Source organism: Schistocerca nitens, chromosome 3 (genome assembly GCF_023898315.1).
Source record: "Schistocerca nitens isolate TAMUIC-IGC-003100 chromosome 3, iqSchNite1.1, whole genome shotgun sequence".
In the NCBI taxonomy this organism is placed as follows: Eukaryota; Metazoa; Arthropoda; class Insecta; order Orthoptera; family Acrididae; genus Schistocerca; species Schistocerca nitens.
The window spans coordinates 138,642,639-138,667,559 of NC_064616.1; the positions used below are offsets into that span (position 1 = coordinate 138,642,639).

The window sequence follows — 24,921 nt, forward strand, 5'->3', positions numbered from 1 at the left end:
AGCCAGTGCGGCTGACGCTTATAAGCGTCCGCGCTCACCGTCAGATTACTCAGTCTAGTTGCAGCGTCTAAGCTAGCATCAAAGCGTGTAAACTTTTATTTTGCGTGGGCAGTTATCGAACGTATATTGCTCGTAATTGCTAATGAAACGACACCTGGACGTTTCAATGTGAAACGGAGCAGGAAAAGTGTTAAATTGACAGAGGAACAGTTACTTAGTGTACTAGACGACAGCGATTTTCTGTGTACTGCGGACGCGGCATACCACGGAGATTGTCATTTAGAGGCTGCAGAAGAATTGCAGAGTGATGATAGCGTGGAAGCACAGCTTTCGAATCTGTTTCGTGACGGTTCCGAATCTGACGATACGTATCACGACGATAGTGTGGAAATCGACGACGAAAAAGAGTCCGACCTGTCACATGGAGATAATCCAGGTGATGCCTGGCATAAAGAACCACATAATATGCAAGCGCACTGATACACCATACGAGTGTACAACCTGCCCAGACAAACCTGGATACTGCTTGAACTGCTGTATAATTTCCCATAAGTAGCAAAAACGCGATAATATCGGGGAAATTCCGATTATCAAAGACAACTTCTTTTATTTCTTTTGACATTGGATGGTTTCTTTTTATGACGTGAAAGTTTTTTTCACGAGTACTCAGAAAATGAGGTTTCCTTTTGTGTTAAATCGACTTATTTCTTATTGCGTTGTAAAGCGTTCACTTCAGTTTTTTGCGAAAGAATTTGTTGTGCTAAATTTGTTTTAATAGCACGGCAATTGAAGTGATGGGGGACACGAGAGAAGCCTCCACGTAGGGTGTGTTTCACTTACTAATTTCTACACATCCGGGCGTCCCCTGGGCGTCTGTGATAAATGTAGACAGCTGATTCTCTCATACCAGGAGCAAACATGCTACTAAATCGACCTCTATCAGAGTCAATATTAAAAATGCGCATTTGAAGTAAATGTAATTTCAAATGAATCCAGTTTCCTTTTTCCTTTTTTTCCTTCTTAAGAATTTGCGTTTTGCAATCCGAATTTTTCCTGAATACAGTGGATTTGTTGCTTGTTTGAATTGTATTTTTTGTTACATTATCAACAAATCACGAACATTTGAATGACGCCTGTGACCCCTATAAGTGTCAGAGAGCAAACAGACTTTAAAACATGACCACAGTACAGTCGAAGCTTATTTGAAGTAATGCATCTAAGGTGTCATCATTAAGTCAGTACAGAACATGATCCTATAGATCTTACAAGGTCTTGACGTCAGCACATAGCTCAGGTGTGCTTAGGAGCGTCGGCTCCGAGCGGTACCTGCCGTTTCAGAGTGTTACTGGCCCGCACTCGCACGTTGACGGGCCGCACTGGAGAGTTGCGCGCCTGCAGCGATGCCGCAGCGAAAGTGTTAATGCAGTCTGTGACAGATACATACCCTTTGCGCTGCCCTGACGAGTTGCTCGCAAATTTACCAGGCAGCCTCTACTTTTCGAAGATTGATTTGTTGGAAGCGTACCTCCAGCTGCCCTTGGATAAGGCCACTAAGTGCCTTCTCATTGTCAATACCCCCTTCGGCCTATGCCAATATCAGTGCTTGTCTTTTGGCATCGCTAGCGTGCCCGCAATTTTTCAGCGTTTTTTTAGAACAGCGGACAGCCTCTGCGCCTAGCTGCATTAATTATCTCGACGATATCATTGTTCCGCGTACTTTCACCGAGGACCACCTTAGAAATCTCCGATCGTTGTTTTGTGTTTCGCAGTCTGTGGGTCTCAAGTGCAACCTTGCCAAATCCCAATTTTTTCAGCTGTCAATTGAGTACCCTGGTTTCGTGGTTTCTCACACAGGAGTCAAGCCATTGCGTCACCATGTTCAGGTGATTGCGGCTTTGCCGTGGCCGACCTCCGTTGAGGAAAATTTGCGTACTTCCATAAGTTTTTACCTGACGCGTCCGCAGTTGCTCAGCCCCTGCACGCGCTTTTGCCTTTTTCCTCGTCCCCATCTTGTAACAGAGCGTTTGGTTTGCTTAAATCTAAGCTTCAATCTGGCCCGTGTGTGGCCACTTTTTAGCCCGGTCAGCATTTCATGTGGCTACAGGTGCCTCTCAGCATGATCTTGGCGCGGTGTTGGCGCACAAATACATGGACGGGTCTGAATGACCCACTGCTTATGCTTCTAAGACCTTAACTCCCACTCAGCAGCGGTATTCTCAGATTGAAAAGGTGGCTTTAGCGATTGTGTTCGTCCTCAAAAAAATTTCATGTCGTCTTGTATGTTATTAAGTTAAATTTCAAAAATGGTTGAAATGGCTCTGAGCACCATGGGACTTAATATCTGAGGTCATCAGTCCCCTAGAACTTAGAACAACTTAAACCTAACTAACCTAAGGACATCACACACATCCATGCCCGAGGCATGATTCAAAACCTACGACCGTAGCGGTCGCGCGGTTCCAGACTGAAGCGCCTAGAACCGCTCGGCCACACCACCCGGCCAACTTAAATTTAATCACGAATCACAAGCCGTTGGTTGCTCTTTTTAACCCTTTCGTTTCTGTGCCGGACAAGGCAGCATGACATTTGCAGCAGAGGGTTCTCTTCCTCTCCCGTTATCATTATTAGATCCATTACTGGCCGACAGCACAACCCGCCAATGCCAACGCCTTATCTCGCCTTCTGATCGGGCCGGACCCGGCGTTCAGTCTGGACAGGTTGCTCTGTTTGTACCGTATTTAGATATGTAGAATCAGAATGCGGTCGATGGTTTTTCCATCACTAAGTGCCATGATAGCATCGGCCACATCCGCCGATCCTGTATTTAGTCGGATCCTCTCTTGTGCAGCATGGTTTGGCGGTAAAACCCTAGGTCATGCCTCAGATCAAGCTTCTCCCTCCAACACCACCTTTCTGTTTGACAGCGTTCTTTTGTTAGATACAGAGAATGGTGCTCCCTGGGTTGTGATTCCTGCTTCCTTACGCCCTAATGTACTGCAACTTCCGCATGTCAGTCATTGGGGGACTTTTGGAACCAAATCTTCGGCTCACCAGCATATGTATGGGCCGGGCATAGATGGGAACATTACACGCACTCACTGTGTTCAGCAACAGGTAGCCTTACGGGCATCTTTTTTCCCTTGAACAACGCTGCAGCACCTGCGGGAGCATCTACATGTCGATTTTGCTGGGACCTTCCTAAATCAGTATTCTCTCACTGTAGTGGACGTCTGTTCCAAGTTTCCCTGCATGGTGCATTGTCAGTCCACATCCATGGTGGCCCCTGTATGAGCCCTGTGTAAGATTTTTGCAACCTTCCCACTAGAGCGCGCCCCGCTAAGCACAACAGCGCAGGCACAGCGCTCGTCCGTCTCCGCACTACGAGATGGCGCTGTCTTAGAGACGGACCAAATTCTGCTTCCGCCGATCCGCGTATTAATATGTAACGCAGCCAATGAGATTGCTGCTAACATAGAACCTTTTCTCCTCGCGGATCACGCTCGCGCAGTAATACCTGAACGCACGAGGTATTATAACGAGTGTACAGACCTCCGATTAGTCAGTCTGCATTTGTCTGCACCAGTCTGTACGAGTTCTACATTTGTCTCTAGCAGTCTATAGTCAAGTTGCAGTCTGTGCCTAATAAGATTTCCATATTCCAGTACATAGCCATGAAGATAAATGTATAGACACTTTTGTCAAGTATCAGAGATATATGTGAGAATAAGATTAACATACCAATATCAAAGGAATTTCAGATTGTCAATTGTAAATAGCATCCTGAACCAAGTTAAGTAATTTTTATGCTTGTTATTATTTTAATAAACGTGTGTGAAAATTAATCAAGTTCTGTTTAAAGTTGGTCACCGTCAATCTGCTACTCTAAGCGTGCAAGTGGCATTTCTATCGTCTGACCTAACGGCAGAAGATAAACACGCCACGATAAGACCACAAGACATATTGCGGACACTCGCCTACTTCGTTAGAGCGACAAGTCAAATAATCTGATGGTGTGTGTACCGAAGGTCTTACAGTATGCACACCGCCCACAGCTCCCCCATTTCATCCTTGATCTAATGGTGGTGCCGAATGCATGGTTTTGACATTTAAAACTCAGATGTGGAGGTCTGTATCTGACAGGTCCTCTGAAGCTGCTTTAGACCATTTTTTGAGTTCGTATAGTTTCATTCCGGTGGGGAACAAGAGCCCAGTGGAGCTGTTACACGGACGCCAACCACGTAACCCCTTCACCTGCTGCATCCTATGCCACCTCCACTGGCACTGCCACCTCCATGACAGTTCTGGCGATGTGCGCCTGTCTGGGCTCATGGTTTCGGCCACTGACTGAACTGGGTTCCTGCCATCACTAAGCATCGCTGGGGTTGGTGCTTGTGCACTGTCCACACTCCTGATGAGCGGATGTTGTGTCGCTTCGACCAGCTGAGGCTGTGGATTGCGGAGTCTGTTCCAGAGGGCCCACCACATCCTTTCTACTGCCGCCCCCAATGCCTGTGTCTGTGTCGCAGATGGTCTGGTTCGTACCACAGCACTGCCTGGCATATCACTGTCTGGGGCTCCTGCCTCTGCCCCAACTCCTCAACAGCTGTCGCTAGTGCAGCTCCCACTCAGCTAAAGTCACAACCACTGCTGCCTCCATTGCTAAATCCTGTGTGGCTGTTGTCTCTGATGCCCCGCTGATGCCTCCAGCACCAACTGCTGACCTCGATTTGGACGTGGGTATGGAGACGCCATCTGCCGTCCTGCCCTATGGCCTCTCACAAGAGGGTGGATGGCCCGCCACATGCTGCAGCAGCCGCCATAATTGGGCAATGAAATTGAAATAAGTGGTGTCATTGGTGTTTTCCGTGACTCGTGATATATCTTTTTCTGTGCCTAGAGTTTATATATGTAAGTGGTTTTCCCACCCCCTAGAAGGGAGGAGTGATGTACCTTCACTCACGATTCATGTGATTGCAGAGATCATGTGTCCATACATTGCACAGGCGCGCTTATAGAGGCCACCTGGGTTGGCCTCCTGGTGCGCTCTGGTGACTGGCCAAAGAAACAGTATTATTTAAGTGCTTGCACACAAATGCTTGGGCTATCATGTAACCTGTATAACTGTTGTCCAGTCAATGTGTCCAGTGCTATGCACGACCTGTACTTCATTGTATTTACATATTGCTCTATAAAATACTATGTTCCATAAATCGTGTTTGTTCTTGCTATAGCAAAATCAGTTTTAATATCTTTAGTGTTTTCCTTGAAAACAGTAGCCTTCAAAACGTGATTGCCAATGCAATATCAAGTTCACCAGTGAAATTTGTGAGACTGTGGAAAATTCCTGGATTTGATGAGTCATTGCGTCATTGTGAGCATGAAGTGTGGCCTAAGATTGAATTTAACCCAGAACTCGAGAGGTGACTTTTCTATAATGTATACCATGAGGTGTGGTCTCTGGGACCCCTACGTTTAAACCGAGATTTAAGGAAAAAATCATTAAAAATTTTAATTAATGCTATATAGCATTTATTTTTACAATTATTTAAATGTTGTTTAAATGCTTCTAGTTTCTCTTATTGGACTAAACAAAGCCTGCACCATTTTACTACACACATGTGGATATTGCATCACAGACACAGTCCCTTTGCCTGTTCATAGATGTCACTAAACCCGCCCGAAAATGTAAACAACCATGCATGAGCAGCGCCTATTAGACGGAGGGAGTCCGACAACCGATCAGTTCCAGTCATTCCACCAGGAAGGAGGTGCACGGCTCGTGTTGTCTGTAGTTCAACCATGCCTAGACGGTCAATAACGCGATTCGATTGCCTCCGCATTGTTACAATGTGCCAGGAAGGGCTCTCAGCAAGGGAAGTGTCCAGGTGTCTCGGAGTGAACCGAAGCAAGGTTGTTCGGAGATGCAGGAGATACAGAGAAACAGGAACTGTCCATGACATGCGTCGCTCAGGCCGCCCAAGGGCTACTACTGCAGTGGATGACCGCTGCCTACGGATTAAGGCTCGGAGGAACCTTGACAACAACGCCACCATGTTGCTGCTTTTAGTGCAGCCACAGGACGTCGTGTTACGACTCAAACTGTGCACAATAGGCTGCATGATACGCAACTTCGCTCCCAACGTCCATGGAGAGGTACATCTTTGCAACCACGACAACAAGCAGCGCGGTACAGATGGGCCCAACAACATGCCAAATGGGCCGCTCAGGATTGGCATCACGTTCTCTTCACCGATGAGTGTCGCATATGCCCTCAACCATACAATTGTCGGAGACGTGTTTCGAGGCAACCTGGTCAGGCTGAACTCCTTAGACACATTGTCCAGCGAGTGCAGCAAGGTGGAGGTTCCCTACTGTTTTGGGGTGGCGTTATGTGGGGCCGACGTACCGGACTGGTGGTCATGGAAGGCGCCGTAACGGCTCTACAATACGTGAATGCCATCCTCCGACTGATAGTGCAACCATATCGGCAGCATATTGGCGAGACGTTCGTCTTCATGGACGACAATTCGCGCCCTCATCGTGTACATCTTGTGAATGACTTCCTTCAGGATAACAACATCGCTCGACTAGAGTGGCCAGCATGTTCTCCAGGCATGAACCCTATCGAACATGCCTGGGGTAGATTGAAAAGAGCTGTTTATGAACGACGTGGCGCACCAACCACTTTGAGGGATCTACACCGAATCGCCTTTGGGGAGTGGGACAATCTGGACCGACAGTGTCTTGGTGAACTTGTGGATAGTGTGCCACGACGAATATAGGGATGCATCAATGCAAGAGAACGTGCTACTGGGTGTTATAGGTACCGGTGTGTACAGCAATCTGGACCACCACCTCTGAAGGTCTCGCTGTATGGTGGTACAACATGCAGTGTGTAGTTTTCATGAGCAATAAAAAAGGCGGAAATGATGTTTATGTTGATCTCTATCCCAATTTTCTGTACAGGTTCCGGAACTCCAGGAACCGAGGTGATGCAAAACTTTTTTTGATGTGTGTATTTATCAGACAAAAACACATAATTTTGTGTGGTTCTTTTAAATTGTACACATAAATAGAGAATGTAAAATTCAGTACTCTAACAATCTCTGTAGCAAATAAATTTTCAAATAAAACTAAATTCGGGGTTTAAATTCGTGCATAAAAATTCCAATCGATAGGTACAAAAAGAAAGTCTGTCAAATTGACATTCATTGCTGGGAACTACATTTTTATCACCACTCAGAACACATTCGATTTTAACAGACAGTGCAAGAATTTCATTGAAGAAACACACAGATCCCCATCACAACTTTCCTAAGTTCTTCCTCTGAATGATACTCTTGTTCGATAGCAGAACTGTGATCACTGGGTAATGTAAAGTCGTCGTCTTTTTGTTTATTTCTTGATCTATGTCACTGACACCTTCCTCCATAGACCGACTAACAATTTCATCAAACTCGCAAAGTTAAAAATGCCAAATTCGTGGCGACAAATTTTGAGCTATGTGGTACCGTACTGAAGAAAACAGGCACGTAGTTCACGAGCCGCGGTCTAGGAAACTCCAACACCGATCACTAACACGAGTCAAAAATACACAGAAGGCGATAACGCAACCGACAACAAAACACCGTAGGCTTGGCAATTTAAGGCGGGTAGGGGGAGTATAGAAGCATTCCGCCACAACTGGCCTTGGAGGGCGAGTTAGAAAATTTTCGCGTGGTCTGAGAGACCACACCTCGTAAGTTAAGGGTTAAAACATGCACAAGTGTTGTTCCACTTACGCAATTCGTTCTCAGAAGTAATTTTCAGGAGCCTTTTAGCGCAACAATGAAAGCCCTGAAAGTGAGTGTTGCCACCTGGTCCGACGGATCTCGCAGGGCTCAGTTCGCAAATATCACATTGCTACTGTGAAGCAAATGTTGTGCCATATTGGGTTTTAGAAAAAGTCCAAAGATGGCAACATGCATCAGTCGTCGGTTCATATTTCTCAAGCCAGCACAATTACAGTTACACCACCACATAACCTTGCGTGTGGCAGTTCACTTTTACGTTTGTTGTTCAACGATCGCGCCCTGTAATGTGCTGGTCTAAGTACATGGACGCCACATGGCGACAGCCACATTGTTAGCTCAATAATGCTGTAGCACTGCTACTGTCATGTGACTGTTTCTTGGGATTGTCATGAAAGGAGCACTGCTTGCTTTACTTTGTTCTAATAATCCAGTATTTGAAACCAATGGAAAATTTACCACCATTATTTAGAAACTTCAGACTTTAGCACCACTGATCAGGCAAGTCGAATTTTCGTCTGTTTTCTTGTCCCAGTTATCAGTCCTTTTTTAAGAAGCGATTATAACTGAGACCAATAAACAACCGAAAAAACTGATTTATCATTTCTGTTGACGTTAGCGGCAGACAGCATCTGCCAATGCTGAGGTAAAGAATTATTATAATTACACCGTCTTCAGGATTCCATTTGCTATTCCTCAAAAAACCTTTGCTTTCCTCAAAATATAACCGTCTTCGCAAGCACCTGATACCCGTCACCTGCACCCAGAACAGGACAACTACCAGGTAGTAGTAATTTTGTAAGGAATGCACTTTGGTACATAACGGAACCAAGAGCTGACCACTGTATACCTCCACCTTGTCTCGAAACCCTTGAGTTTGTAACACTGATAGTGAGTTGGTTTACAAACTTTTAACGGTTATGAGTTTGAAGAGTGAAACATGGATTTAACCAGTAACTCACGAGGTGTGGTCTCTGTGACCTTGCGAGAATTTTCAAACTCGATCTCCAAGGTAATTTATACACTATTTGATCAAAAGTATCCGGACAGCACCAAAAACATGCGTTTTTCACATTAGGTCTATTGTGCTGCCACCTACTGCCAGGTACTCCACATCAGCGACCACAGGAGTCATTCGACATCGCGAGAGAGCAGAATGGGGCGCTCCGCGGAACTAACGGACTTCGAACGCGGTCAGGTGATTGGGTGTCACTTGTGTCATGCGTCTGTACGCGAGATTTCCACACTCTTAAACACCCCTACGTCCACTGTTTTCGATGTGATAATGAAGTGGAAACATGAAGGGCACGTACAGCACAAATGCGTACATGCCGACCTCGTCTGTGGACTGACAGAGACCAACGACAGTTAAAGAGGGTCGTAATGTGTAATAGGCAGACAGCTATTTAGACCATAACACAGGAATTCCAAACTGCATCAGGATCCCCTGCAAGTACGAGGGCTATTCCGAAAGTAAGGTCCGATCGGTCACGAAATGGAAACGACTATGAAAATCCGATAAAGCTTTGCACAGATGTGTTGGGAAGTGTCTCTAGTATAACCCCAGTTAGCATCACGTCGCTCTTCTCATTTCTGAGCTCGCAGTGAGTGCGTAAAGATGTCTAGAAAATAGTGTCTGCCGCCAAGTACGGGGGCCTGGTGAGAAATTTCCCCTGAAGCTATGCAGCTAACATTACATAACTGTCGTGCTGTTTCGTCTTCAAGACAATTCTCAGCCGCATTCTGCAGGGGCAATGAAGATGCTCCTGCATCGTTTTCAAATGGAAATGTGAGATTACCCACAATACAGCCCGTAATTGTCTCCCTCTGAGTTTCAGCTCAGGTCACATGAACCGCTGGTTATGAAGACAACATTTCGGCACAAGACAACGAGCCGTAGGCCAGCGTAGAGAATTGGCGGAGAGCACTGGCGGCTGCCTTCTATAGCGAGGGTATGGGAAAGTTGGTACAACGCTACGATACACGTCTAAGTCGGGTCGGCGACTATGGAGATAAGTAGCTGCAAGGTGTATCTAACTGTTGCAAATAAAACATTTTTGATTTTTACCGTGGTTTCCATTTCGCGACCTATCGGACCTTACTTTCGGAATAGCCCTCGTACTATGACAGTTAGGCGGCAGGTAAGAAAACTTGGATTTCATGTTCGAGCGGCTGCTCATAAGCCACACATTACGCTGGTAAATGCCAAACGACGCCTCGCTTGGTGTAGGGAGCGTAAACATTGGACGATTGAACAGTGGAAAATATTGTGTCGAGTGACGAATCACGGTATACAATGTGGCGATCCTATGGCACGGTGTGGGTATGGAGAATGCCCGGTGAACGTTATCTGCCAGCTTGTGTTGTGCCAACACTAAAATTCGGAGATGGTGGTGTTATGGTCTGGTCGTGTTTTCCATGGAGGGGGCTTGCACCCGTTGTTGTTTTGCGTGGCACTAATACAGCACAGGCCTACATTGATGTTTTAAGCACCTTCTTCCTTCCCACTGTTGAAGAGCAATTCGGGGATGGCGATTGCATCTTTCAACACCATAGAGCACCTGTTTATAATGTAGGGCCTGTGGCGGAGTGGTTACACGACAATAACATCCCTGTAATGTACTGGCATGCACAGAGTTCTGAACTGAATCCTATGGAACACCTTTGGGATATTCTGGAACGCCGACTTCGTGCCAGGCCTCACCTACCGATATCGATACCTCCCCTCAGTGCAGCACTTCGTAAAGAATGGGCTGCCACTCCCCAAGAAACCTTCCTGCACCTGATTGAACATATGCCTGCGAGATCGGAAGTTGTCATCAAGGGTAAGGGTATGCCAACACCATATTGAATTCCAGAATTACCGATGGAGGGTGCCACGAACTTGTAAGTCATTTTCAGCTAGGTGTCCGGATGCTTTGGATCACATAGCGTAGCAGAGTAATCGCATACTTCACCTAATCTCGTTAAATCGCCAATTCTATAAGGTTTTACAGTCGGTTGCATTATTGCCTTCTTTATTTCTTGCTAACACGTGTTGTTGACACATTCTGGGGTCTTCTAGACCACACCTCGTGAACTATATACCTGTTTTCTTAGTATAGCACGAAATGTATTCTCAGAAATTTGTCAGTTTTATCGATCCTAAGTTTGAGGAAGATAGAAGTCAGTGAATAGAGGAACCTGTCAGTGGTATACAGGGTGATTATAATTAAACTTTCAAAACGCTTTAGAAATAACACTGCTGGTCAGAATGAGGTCAAATTACGACGGAATATTATCGGAGAAGGTGGAAAATGTATGGGAGAAGAAAAAAAAAATAGTGTGAAAATTGATTAACAGATGGCTCTTTATGTGTCAGTATACGTAAATGAAAACACCTATCATGCGCACGACCCATTAAAGTCGGTATAAACGTGCCGGGTACACGGCTTTTCCTCGTTTCGCGTCTGTGACATTCGGCATGACTGTCTCAATGCAGGATCGCGCTCTGCTTGTAAAGCTATACTACAAAAATGATGACTGTGCACACGTCACTCTGGGGAAGTTTCGGACACTGAAGGGTTTGAAGAAAGGCGTTGGTCCGATGACTGCCGTGGGTCTGGAGAATATGATTCGGAAATTCGAAGAGACGGGTTCTTTTGGTGCGCAGCCTAGGAGAGGGAAGAAACGAATTCATTCGACGTCAGTGAAAGCAGTGGCCACAGCAATGCAGGAGGGGACGAGTGGTGGTGTGCAAACGTGTAGTGCACGGAGAATTGCCCGAACATTGGACATACCCGTAAGCAAGGTGCGTAAAATCCTACGAAACATCCTTCTTTGCTATCCATTCAAAATGCCCATCTGCACGAGTTGCTTCCTGTTGACCTGCCAGCAAGAGAGACCTTTGATTTAGAATTTCTTGCTAGCATGGAAGTGGACAATGAATGGCCGTAGAAGATTTTGTGGACAGAGGAAGCCCACTTCCATCTGGCAGGATATGTCAATACACAGAATTGTCGAATATGGACAACGAAAAATCCACATGCAAATCAGCCAGTACCACTTCATCCTGAAAAGGTCACTGTGTGATGCAGGTTTACGGCATCATTTAACATAGGCCATATTTTTTCAAAGAGACAGGTGCTTCCGGTCCTGTTACCTGTATCGTCACTGGTAAGCGCTATGAATGTCTTTTGCGCAACTACGTCATTGCGGCTCTCCAACAGCGTGGACGTATGAATGGGATCATGCAAGATGGCGCATCTCCGCACATTGAAATCCAGTTAAGTAGCCGCTGAAGCGCCGTTTCGGAAATGCTACAATTATTAGCCGCCATTTCCCTACAGCCTGGCCGTCCCGATCACCTGATCTTAATCCGTGTGACTTCTGGCTGTGGAGCTCTCTGAAAGATGTGTTCAGTGTTCCGATTGCAAACTTAGCTGCATTGAAGGCACGCATTGCGCAACACATTCTGAACGTGACCTCGGAAACACTTCGATCAGTTTTTCGTTTTTCGTTTTAAACTTGTTGCACAAAACGGTGGACAGCATATTGAACACGTTTGGCGCCAGCCACACGGAAATTAATACTCCGATTTGATTTTGATTGACGCTTTTGATGCGGTTTTTGGCCACAGGACAGTTAAAAACCGATGTGAGTGATGCTTTTTATGCGGTTTTTGGCCTCAGGACAATTAAAAACCGATGTGAGTGATGCTTTTTATGCGGTTTTTGGCATCAGTACAATGAAAAATCGATCTTTCTCATCTGATGTGATATGACCTTGCCGTGGTGGATGGAATTACGTAACTAACAGTATCACACGTCTACACCGATGCACACTGAATAGTGCAGTTTGTTTAACGTCAAACGTACACCTTATGCATTGTTGTATGATTCATTTGTCATTTGTAGTCGACCATTATTAAATTATGATGCTTACAGCGCCATCTATTGCTACATTTTGTAACTATTTAGTGGCCGAGCGGTTCTAGGCGCTACGGTCTGGAACCGCGCGACCGCTGCGGTCGCAGGTTCGAATCCTGCCTTGGGCATGGATGTGTGTGCTGTCCTTAGGTTAGTTAGGTTTAAGTAGTTCTAAGTTATAGGTGACTGATGACCTCAGAAGTTAAGTCCCATAGTGCTCAGAGCCATTTGAACCATTTGTAACTATTTATTTTTCTTCTGCCATTCTTTTTCCCCCTTCTCCGATAATATTCCGTTGCTATTTAATGTCATTCTGACCAGTGGTGTTATTTATAAAGCGGTCTGGAAGTTTAATTTTAATCACCCTGTATATCAAGAAACAGACGATAAGGACGACGATTTTTCAGTAGCCAGTGGCCACAGTTCTGCTAGCGAGCGAGAGTATCATTCACAGGAAGAACTTCAGGACAATTGTGCTGGACACCTTCCTCTTTCTTTAATGAAATACTTAAAGTGCTAGTTAAAATCAGACATGTTCTGAGTGGTGGTAAAGGGAAATGTAGATCCCAGTAGTGAATGTCCGGTCTACAGACTTTCTTTTTGTCCAATGTTTATGTGCAAATTTAAACCCTGGAATTTAGTTTTGTGCGAAAATTTACCTCCTACGCAAAGGTACTATAATTTTGAGAATGTAAAAAAAATGGTTCATATGGCTCTGAGCACTATGGGTTCAAATGGCTCTGAGCACTATGCGACTTAACTTCTGAGGTCATCAGTCGCCTAGACCTTAGAACTAATTAAACCTAACTAACCTAAGGACATCACACACACCCATGCCCGAGGCAGGATTCGAACCTGCGACCGTAGCGGTCGATCGGCTCCAGACTGTAGCGCCTATAACCGCACGGCCACTCCGGCCGGCAGCACTATGGGACTTAACATCTGAGGTCTACAGTCCCCTAGAACTTAGAACTACTTAAACCTAACTAACCTAAGGACATCACACACATCCATGCCCGAGGCAGGATGTAGCTGTCGCGCGGCTCCAGACTGTAGTGCTTAGCACCGCTCGGCCACTCCGGCCGGCCCTTTAATTTTCGAATAGCCCTCGTAGATAACATGCATGTGACAACTGACCTTAGACACTATACTAAAACTATATTCAATTTCAAAACAGAAAATATGATAAGAGAGTCAATGAAGTTAACGAGGAACTTCTGCTAGTGTGTATCTCAGATCGTTTTATAGCATACACTGAGACTACAAAAGTCGTGAGATACGCCGTAACATCATGTCGAAACTCAGATGTAAATGCATTCCCACTGCATTCTTATTGTTGCAGTGGGAATGCATTTACATCTGTTGGACGAATGTTATGAAAACAAACACTCCAAACCGACGTTTCACGTAAGTCACATGCAACGAAAATCTGTAACGCAACCATTTGTGGGTGGCGTGTGTATAATTATGTATTATTTATATTTTAGGACAATTAATCTGTAAAAAACACACCACATGTCATAAAGAAAGCGTGTAAACCGTCTGAGGATGAATCACAACGATTCGAAACCGGTAACGGTACCCTTTGAATAAAGGAACTGAAAATAAATTTGCGGCTGGTTGCTGTCCTAACACCATCAACATTTGTCTTCAAACAACAGCCACGGTCTCCATCATGTCATCATATGACAAAATTGCATTAACCCAAATATGTTTGCACTGTTTTCAGAATTGAGTATATGAAAAGAAACAAACTTTGTCACCCCATGAAAAGTTGCTGGCAAACTATACATGTCATGGACTGGAATTTCTTGTGCATTGTAGGCAGACAAAATAGAAGTAGGCTGCTTTATTGTTGGGCTACCGAATCTGGCATAAGTGCCTTTCTTTATAAGGGAAACAGAACCACGAGTGTCCAACACAAACTTGTCTTTTGATCCACTTTTTAAAGAACAAAAAGTTTGTTCTCCTGCCTGTGTATTGCAGTGGAAGCTTTCTGCTATGCGAAAGTGCTCGGTTCGGTTCGCCTGTTAGTGAGTGGCATCGCCTGCATTGTGAACACTTGTTGACAAAGAAGCTGTGGCCGGCGGTCGCTAGCCGAAACTCTTACCGAGAAAGTCCGGTACGAGCGAAGAATATTTAATAGCAGGCCCGCAAGGAGACGAAAATCAGTGGAGGGCGCGGGTTGTACGTAAACATCTAAATTCAGAGCTTTAAATAAGGCACTGTATTGCAATACTTGCAAAGTTGATTTTTATCATTCAAGATATGTGCGTGTTACAAAATGTTATCCGGAACTGTGGCGGAGAATTGTTAGTACCTGAATGCACCAATACCATAATGTTAAACCAAATGAGCTGTGAATTACAACCACATCGAACAAATCCCCAATATACTGTATTGGACTGATTTCTTAGTTGATTGATTTGGGGAGGGGACCAAACAGCGAGTCATCGGTCCCATCGGATTAGGAAAGGATGGGGAAGGAAGTCGGCCGTGTCCTTTCAAAGGAACCATCCCGGCATTTGCCTGAAGCGACTTAGGGAAATCACGGAAAACCTAAATCAATGTGGCCGGACGCGAGTTTGAACCGTCGTCCTCCCGAATGCGAGTGCAGTGTGCTAACCACTTCGCCACATCTCTCGGTACCGTATTACAGAATATCTTTGAACACACGTTGTAGAACACCGTCCTATTCCATTTCAGGATAGACATCGCATTCGCTAAACACTCCTAATTAGAATAACATCACAAAGCTAGTCGCGCTACATATCCACTTTATAGCTTTCACGTCCCATGTGATGCCAGAATAAGCAATAACTGTCACTTAGAGTCATTCTAGTAGGTAAGCAGCCCATTCCGATGTGGCCACCACACCCACACTGCTGCTTGCGGATGTAGCTCTCTCCAACACACAGCAAGGACATTACATGGTGTGTGATTAAGCAGCAGGCCATCTGGTTATGAGATACACTAAAGCACGAACGTAAAATTCTGTCAGCCATTGTTCCAAACTAACATCCAGGAAGGCAACCCTGTGATAATTATTAATGCAGTTGTCTATTTAGTTTTCCTTTAGTCTTAGTATGTGTAGGAAAGATGATAACTGTTTCATAAAACAATTTATATAGGATAGTTTGCAGTCAGTCTAGTTGTGGACTGCGGTCCAGTCACGTTAATGTAACCACCACCAATGGTTTAAAATGGTTCAAATGGCTCTGAGCACTATGGGACTTAACATCTGAGGTCATCAGTCCCCTAGAACTTAGAACTACTTAAACTTAACTAACCCACGGACATCACACACATCCATGCCCGTGGCAGGATTCGAACCTGCGACCGTAGCGGTCGAGCGGTTCCAGACTGAAGTGCGTAGAACCGCTCGGTCACAGCGGCCGGCTCACCAACAATGATTGACGTCTACGTGTAATAACTAGTCACAGACGGCAGATGGCAGCAGCAGCAGTGCAGAGTATATCAAGCCTGTCAAGGGGATTCGGACAACAGTATATTATTTTCTCGCTGTGCGGCAACTGAGTAATTTATCTGACGTCATAAAAGGGCAAGATCATTGGTGTTGTGTACATAGTTCCGTGTAGTCACCGCGTACACAACTTTCGCACTAGAGCGCGCCCCGCTAAGCACAACAGCGCAGGCGCAGTGCTCGTCTGTCTCCGCACTACGAGATGGCGCTGCCATAGAGACGGACCAAATTCTGCTTCTGCCGATGCGCGTATTAATATGTAACGCAGCCAATGAGATTACTGCTAACGTAGAACCTTTTCTCCTCGCGGATCACACTTGCGCAGAGATACATGAACGCGCAAGGTATTATAACGAGTGTACAGACCTCCGATTAGTCAGTCTGCATTTGTCTGCACCAGTCTGTACGAGTTCTACATTTGTCTCTAGCAGTCTATAGTCAAGTTGCAGTCTGTGCCTAATAAGGTTACCATATTCCAGTACATAGCCATGAAGATAAATGTATAGACACTTTTGTCAAGTATCAGAGATATATGTGAGAATAAGATTAACATACCAATATCAAAGGAACTTCAGATTGTCAATTGTAAATAGCATCCTGAACCAAGTTAAGTAATTTTTATGCTTGTTATTATTTTAATAAATGTGTGTGAAAATTAATCAAGTTCTGTTTAAAGTTGGTCACCGTCAGTCTGCTACTCTAAGCGTGCAAGTGGCATTTCTATCGTCTGACCTAATGGCAGTAGATAAACACGCCACGATAAGACCACGAGACATATGGCTGACACTCGCCTACTTTGTTAGAGCGACAAGTCAAATAATCTGATGGTGTGTGTACTGAAGGTCTTACAGTACGCACACCACAATTGGCTTTCGGGCCAAGGGTGAAATAATTTCCGGAACGGCTAAGTTTGAAAGTTGTTTGCGTGCCGCCGTGGTTAAAGTATAACGTGCATGGGAAAATGGCGCTATCCAAAAGAGACGGCGAGGCACCTGTGGGGCACCATGGGCCATAGATGACAGGGCTGAACGAAGCCTGCGAAGATGAGCACGGACGAATAAACGTACAACTGTTGAGAAACTGACCATTCAGATAAACCTAGAAGTTACCAACAGTGTCTCCTCAAAGACCTTTCAGCGAATTTTGCTGCGTATGGATCTCCGCAGCAGGGGTTATACACCCATGCTGACTCACGTTCATAAGCGACGAAAGTTGGAATTTGCACGCCAGTACTGCAACTGGGCGTCCACTGAGTGGCGAGAGGTGGCCTTTCAGATGAATCACGTTTTATGCTCCCTCAAACAAATGGCCGTTAGCGTATACGGCGTGAAACGTCTGAAAGCAAACACCCTGCAACAATCGTTGGAAGGCTCAAGGCCTGAGGGCATTCCCTGGGTGATCTCATCATTCTGGAAGGCACAGTCGATCAACACAAGTGTGCATCTATCCTGGGGGACCATGTCCACCTCTACATGAATTTTTTTTTTTTTTTTTTTTTTTTTGTACTTGCCCGATGGCACCCATCAGCAGGACAATGCAACGTGCTACACAGCTCGTAGTGTACATGCGTGGTTAGAAGAGCACCAGTATGAGTTTACCGTACTTCCCTGGACAACAAGCTCTCCGGATTTAAACTCAATTAAGAATCCGTGGGATCAGCTCGATCGGGCTGTTCGCACCATGGATCCCCAACCGAGAAACCTAGCGCACTGGAGTCGTCATGGCTGCACATCCCTGTCGGTACCTTGCAGAACTTCACTGACTCTCTTCCTGCACGCCTCGCAGCGGTCAGCGTTGCAAAAGTCAGGCTTTTGGCAGATGGTCACAGTAGTGCGACTGGACAGTGTAATGTCGTCCGCATCACACCAAAACAATAAATGTGCATTACACTAGAACTGAAATACAGGTGATTCAATGTTTCACAGAACCTTAAAATCAACAATAGTAATTTGAGATATCGATTATCTTGCAATATGTTGTTCCCATATTTACACATGTTAGAATATGAAATTCATAATCGTACCTCACTTCTCTTTGCACCGGGGAAAGGGGAGTGCAACTGCACATCCGTTGTTCCGGAATTACCAATACATAATGATTTTTTGCACACGTACTAAAACTAAATCATACAATCAGATGCCAATTCCAATTGTATTGCTTAAAAAATCTGAAAAACAAAGCTTAAGTCGCCCATAAAACAGACAATCTAGTCCTCAGAAGCCTTTACGCTGCATCACAGTCCTCCTCAACATATGGTTGAGGTAATGCGTCACGTACAGTTTCCTCGCTCAACACTCTGTGTTGATATTGTTGATATCCCGTAATCATCTATTTTTCACACATTGTGAGCAGATCCATAAGTTTTGCTGCTGGTACTGGGAATTTTTTTCAGTATGCCTATGGAACAGACATATTTGCCGAAGATGTGTTAAAGGTAACTTCACTAAAAGTACTCCGTCTTCAGGCCACAAGTGGCCCATCGGGGCCATCCGATCGCCGTGCCATCCTCAGGTGAGGATGCGGATAGGAGGGGCGTGTGGTCAGCACACCGCTCTCCCGGTCGTTAAGATGGTTTTCTTTGACCGGAGCCACTACTATTCGGTCGAGTAGTTCCTCAATTGGCATCACGAGGCTGAGTGCACCCCAAAAATGGAAACAGCACATGGCGGCCCGGACGGTCACCCACCCAAGTGCTGGCCATACCCGACAGCGCTAAAATTCGGTGATCTGACGGGAACCGGTGTATCCACTGGGGCAAGGCCGTTGTCTCACTTCGCTAAAGCCCTTCCAAATTCTTCCTCATAAAACATTGAAAGACGTTTGCATCTTTCATAGCAGTGTAGGCAAATATTGTACTCTGGTGAGCAAAAATGAAGGACGGGTGTAACTTTCGCATTATGTGTCACTACCACTGCTCGATGGAACTTAAACCATACATAGAAAGAACTGCTTCAGTACAGTACAGTACAAGGCCTTAATTGAAAGAAACACGCAGCGAGACGATTAGAAATGACACTTTTATTACACTGAAGTCAATGCGGTTTATTATGGCTCCTGGACTTTAGAAATGGCGGGACACGCTTGTTAATGGGTGTGTGATCGTCACGGACAACAATATGTGGTCTGCAAAGTCTCCCTTACTAGTCACTAGGTTGGTAAAGGAGTTCTAGTGGTATGGAGTCCCTTTTCTCCACTAGTGCGGTTAACAACTGCTGGATGATGGTTAGTGTATGTGGACGCACTACAATACGTCTCCCCAACGCATCCCACACGTGATCGACGGGATTTAAGTCTGGGGAAGCGCCTTCGCTGAATATCCTTACATTTCAAAAGCTCCTTCACCTACAAAGTTCAGTGCGGTCGCGCATTGATATCCATAAAAAATGAAATCACGGCCGAATGCATTCCTTAAAAGACGCACAGGAGGAAGGAGTACAGTGTCACAAGAAAGCTGACTGTTAGTGTACCGTGGTCCATGATTTGGAAGTCAGTAGGCCCAACAACATTATTCCTAGTCAGTGTCACAAGAAAGCTGACTGTTAGTGTACCGTGGTCCATGATTTGGAAGTCAGTAGGCCCAACAACATTATTCCTAGTCAGTTGACTAAATTTGGACGTTTATTGGACAGAGGTATACACATAGACACACACGTAGAGTTGTTCCGCTGACACCCCCCCCCCCCAACATTTTTATCTGACATCTTCTTCACCTATGTAATTTTTGGTACCGCCATGATGTAAACACAGACACAGCTTACACTACTGGCCACTAAAATTGCTACACCAAGAAGAAATGCAGATGATAAACGGGTATTCATTGGACAAATATATTATACTAGAACTGACATGTGATTACATTTTCACGCAATGTGGGTGCATAGATCCTGAGAAATCAGTACCCAGAACAACCAACTATGGCCGTAATAACGGCCCTGATACGCCTGGGCATTGAGTCAAACAGAGCTTGGATGGCGTGTACAGGTACAATTGCCCATGCAGCTTCAACACGATACCACAGTTCATCAAGAGTAGTGACTGGCGTATTGTGACGTGCCAGTTGCTCAGCCACCATTGACCAGATGTTTTCAATTGGTGAGAGATCTGGAGAATGTGCTGGCCAGGGCAGCAGTCGAACATTTTCTGTATCCAGAAAGGCCCGTACAGGACCTGCAACATGCGGTCGTGCATTATCCTGCTGAAATGTAGGGTTTCGCAGGGATCGAATGAAGGGTAGAGCCACGGGTCGTAACATATCTGAAATGTAACGTCCACTGTTCAAAGTGCCGTCATACGAACAAGAGTTGACCGAGACGTGTAACCAATGGCACCCCATGCCATCACGCCGGGTGATACGCCAGTATGACGATGACGAATACACGCTTCCAATGTGCGATCATCGCGATGTCGCCAAACACGGATGCAACCATCTTGATGCTGTAAACAGAACCTGGATTCATCCGAAAAAGTGACGTTTTGCCATTCGTGCACCCAGGTTCGTCGTTGAGTACACCACGACTAACGAATACCCTGACTTTATTCAGCAAGTATCTGAGAATGAGAGCACATGAGAGCACTTCGTGATCTGCAACAAACTGTACACAGAATTTCAAACCTTTACGAAACTACTATTCGCTGACAACTCCTGCAAAATGGTGAAAGCAAAACAAGTTCATGGGTTAGAACATTTTCGCTGTTCACGCAGTAAAGCTGCCGCATGGGGCATGACGTTTTAATTTATTACTTCTTTCCAACTAACTGCATTCGCCACACATTTTGCAGACAGTATTCGCATAATACCACTGAACCAGCCAGGATAACCGAGAGCGCTAACGCGCTGCTTCCTGGGCTCGGGTAGGGGCGCCAGCCCCGGATCGAATCCGCCCGGCGGATTAACGACGACGGCCGGTGTGCCGGCCAGCCTGGATGTGGTTTTTAGGCGGTTTTCCACATCCTACTGGGTGAATACTGGGCTGGTCCCCACATCCCGCCTCAGTTACACGACTCGCAGACATTTGAAACACATTCGCACTATTTCAAGATTTACATTAAACGCAGACAGCTGTGGTACACTAATTCCGTTCCAGGGGGTAAGGGGTGGCGGCAGGAAGGGCATCCGGCCACCCCTTAAAATTAACCATGCCAAATCCGTACTTAACCATGCCGACCCTGCGCCCAATGTGGGATAAAGGCAGTAGCAAAAGAAAGAAAGAAAGAATTTGCATAATACCACTGAAGCATGTACCTGCAAAAATTATATCATTCTACGACTCAGGGTTGTTCAGCAGATATCATATCATAAATACTGAGCTTGAGCTGTGTGAAAGACTGCCGCATCGTGCAAGGCGTTTAAATTTATTACTTTACTGCTAGTAACTCCATTCACAATGAATTTTGTAGACAGTATCTGCATATGCCGCTGAGTGTAACTACAAAATTATATCATTGTACGACGTATAGTTCAGGAAATATGACGTCATAAAAATTGAGCTGCAAGGAAACGGGACAGCAGTGTGAAATTGGCACAGGTGAAATAAGCGTACAAATATATTTGAAATGTATGAAATATATGTAACATACACGTACTCTGGCAAAGCTGCGGTTAAACAGCTCCTCCTAAGCCCCTGCATCGATTTCATCAAAAGTTTGATACAGACATTACTTATTATCTGCTAACAAATACTGTGGGTGCAAGAACAAGCGCCGGCCGGAGTGGCCGAGGGGTTCTAGGCGCTTCAGTCTGGAACCGCGCGACCGCTACGCTCGCAGGTTCGAATCCTGCCTCGGGCATGGATGTGTGTGATGTCCTTAGGTTAGTTAGGTTTAAGTAGTTCTAAGTTCTAGGGGACTGATGACCTCAGATGTTAAGTCCCATAGTGTTCAGAGCTATATATATATATATATATATATATATATATATATATATATATATATATATATATAGAGAGAGAGAGAGAGAGAGAGAGATGATGGGGAGGAGTAGATACACAGAGAGGGGTAAGGAGGAGGTGAATACAGGTAGGAGGTAGGAGGAGGAGAACAGAGAGGGTGGAGGGGAAGGACAGAGAAAGGGAGGAGGATGAGATGGACGGATGGAAAGGGAATGACGAGATGGATAGAAGGGCAGGAGGAGACGGACATAGAATGGTAGGAGGTGGAGATGGACAGAGGTGACAGTAGGAGATAAGGTAACAGAAGATCGGAATAAATACATACCTGGGAAATACTGGGTACTCAGCTTGTTACGAATATGTGAGAAGTAGGTAAAATCTATTTTTATTATACACGGCACTAAAACTAACGTACAGTAGCTGCCATTAACAAGAAGATATAGAGTTTGTTTTAGTTACATTTTTTAGAAATATTATAGAAATAAAAATTCACTTTGTTGCGTGTAGTATTTTAAACACTGCATATTCCTCAACGTCCGCGACTCGTGGTCTTGCGGTAGCGTTCTCGTTTCCCGCGCACGGGGTCACGGTTTCAATTACCGGTGTGATCAGGGATTTTCTCTGCCTCGAGGTGACTGGGTGTTGTGTGTCTTTCATCATCATTTCATCCTCATTCACTCGCAAGTCGCCGTAGTGGCGTTAAAGAACTTGTGGAGCGGCGGCCGAACCGCCCCGCGAGGGGTCTCCCAGGCACCAATGCCGTACGCTCATTATTATTTATTCTTCAATATGTTTCGTTTTTATTAAACCTAACTGCGAAGTTACAAAATCTACTAAATATGCGTAGAGCAGGTTGCAGTAACGTAGCTTTACGTCGAGAGGGAGGACAGGTTCGTAAGGGGCAGAGGCGCAGCTCTCTCGGTCCTGCCACAGCCGCAGGATGACCTCGGTACGCCTCCGGACTTTTATTTGTTGCCAACTCGCAAACATCACAGTCGAGTGAAAATTTTATTACCGATAAGAGTAATTAATATAAATTAGGGTGTGGAGTGGTGTAGCAAACAAACGCGTCAGCGCTGAAGGGCGCGGCGCGTACCTGTCGGCGAGGCTGGCGGGCCGCACGGCGCTGACGACGACGGCGCGGCCGCGGTCGGCGAGCGCGAGCCCCAGGCTGCGGCCGGCGCCGGCCGCGTGGCGCAGCTCGACGCGCAGCGGGCCGCTGGCGCAGTGCAGCTCCCGCACGCGCGCCACGTCGTACTCGATGAGCAGCGACACGGCGGCGCCGCCCGCCACCAGCAGCGCGTGCGCCTCGCACAGCGACGCGCCGCGCACCGACTGCCCGTCCACCGCCACCAGCCGGTCCCCGGGGCACAGGCTGCCTTCCCTGCGCAACGCCCCCGGCCCTTCCTCTTACTCACACATCTAAACTACTTACCTCTACACATTATTCGAAGGCAGATACTTATCCTGAAGCAACTGATACAACACAGGGCCTTAAAAAACAAAAAGGCAGTAATAACATTCGTGGACTTCACAAAGGCATATGACTCCATCGACAGACAGACTCTTGCTAGGATCCTCAAGAACAGAGGACTTGATGGAACTATACAACAACTCATAAAAGAAATTCTGACAGACACAAAGGCAAGGGTGAGATTCAGAGGAGCACTGTCAGAAGAATTTGAGATCAAGACTGGTGTTAAACAGGGAGATGGATTGTCACCATTGTTGTTCAATATAGCACTGGACGAAGTGATCAGGCAGTGGAGAGCAATAAACGAGGAAATGGGAATACCAAAGACCCGTGTGGGGGACAAAAAGGACAACAGGGCTCAAGTGAACTGCCTAGCCTTTGCAGATGACATAGCAATAGTAAGTGAGACGGAAGAAGACGCAAAGACACAACTCGACAACTTAAGTAAGGTAGCCAAAAAGGTGGGACTGAGGATCGCCCAAACACCACTGCAAACTGGGAAACACCGGAAGGCACTGTGCAAATGGTGGACAAATTTAAATTCCTGGGAGAATTTGTAACAGGAAGGAACAGGAGCAAGGAGGGAATAACAGAGAGGATAAAGAAGATGAGGTCAGCCTTCTGCATGACGAGAGAGCTATACAATGAAAAGAATATATCCACAGAGGCAAAGATAAGCCACTACAAGGCAACAGTGAGGAATGCAGTATTTTATGCTGCTGAGACGATGACACTAGGAATAAATGGGGCAGAGCAACTACAGAAAGAAGAGAGGAAAATACTGAGAAAAATACTAGGTCCCAAAAGAGGTGGAGAGAGGTGGATGCGAAGACCTAGGGAAGAATTGGACCGGAACATGAGAACAATATCAGGGGAAATCCGACTCAAAAGGGCAAGGTTTGCTGGACACGTAGTTAGGATGAGTATGGACAGAATGACGAAGAGTGTGGGAAACAACAGGGAGAACAAGGGGAAAGACAGGAACCAAGTGGATTGTTGAACTTCGGAAGGACTGGTTGGGATTGGGGATCAAGGTCGAAAGAAATGAAAATTGGAGGAACAAATATACACCGACAAATATGCTGGAGATCAATGACAGAGAAGAACACAAGAAAAGATTAGAATGTCACCAGTGGAGCCGCCAGGAGAAACGGAAACTGAAGATATCGGAAGAAGAGCGGGAGAGGAGAAGAGAAAGAATGAAGAGGTTCTGGGAGAAGAAGAGGAAAATGCAGTCGACGAAGGGGCTACCTGTGGTCGTACAGAGGCCGTAACGCAAGAAGAAGAAGAAGAAGAAGATTATTCGAAGACAAACTTTTTTGTTGTTGTAGACATCAGTCCGAGGAATGGCACGATGCACCTCTACGCTAGTCTATCC

At 45.7% G+C, this 24,921-nt stretch overlaps 1 protein-coding gene across 1 annotated transcript in view; it reads right to left on the bottom strand.

Annotated features, from left to right (window-relative positions):
- The window catches only part of LOC126248080 (glutamate receptor-interacting protein 1), a 535,929-nt gene that overhangs the window by 201,545 nt on the left and 309,463 nt on the right, over positions 1-24,921 (bottom strand). Inside the window, exon 5 of the mRNA XM_049948737.1 lies at positions 23,166-23,453. Coding sequence (XP_049804694.1) covers positions 23,166-23,453 — 288 coding nt within the window. The remainder of the gene's footprint in view (positions 1-23,165; positions 23,454-24,921) is intronic.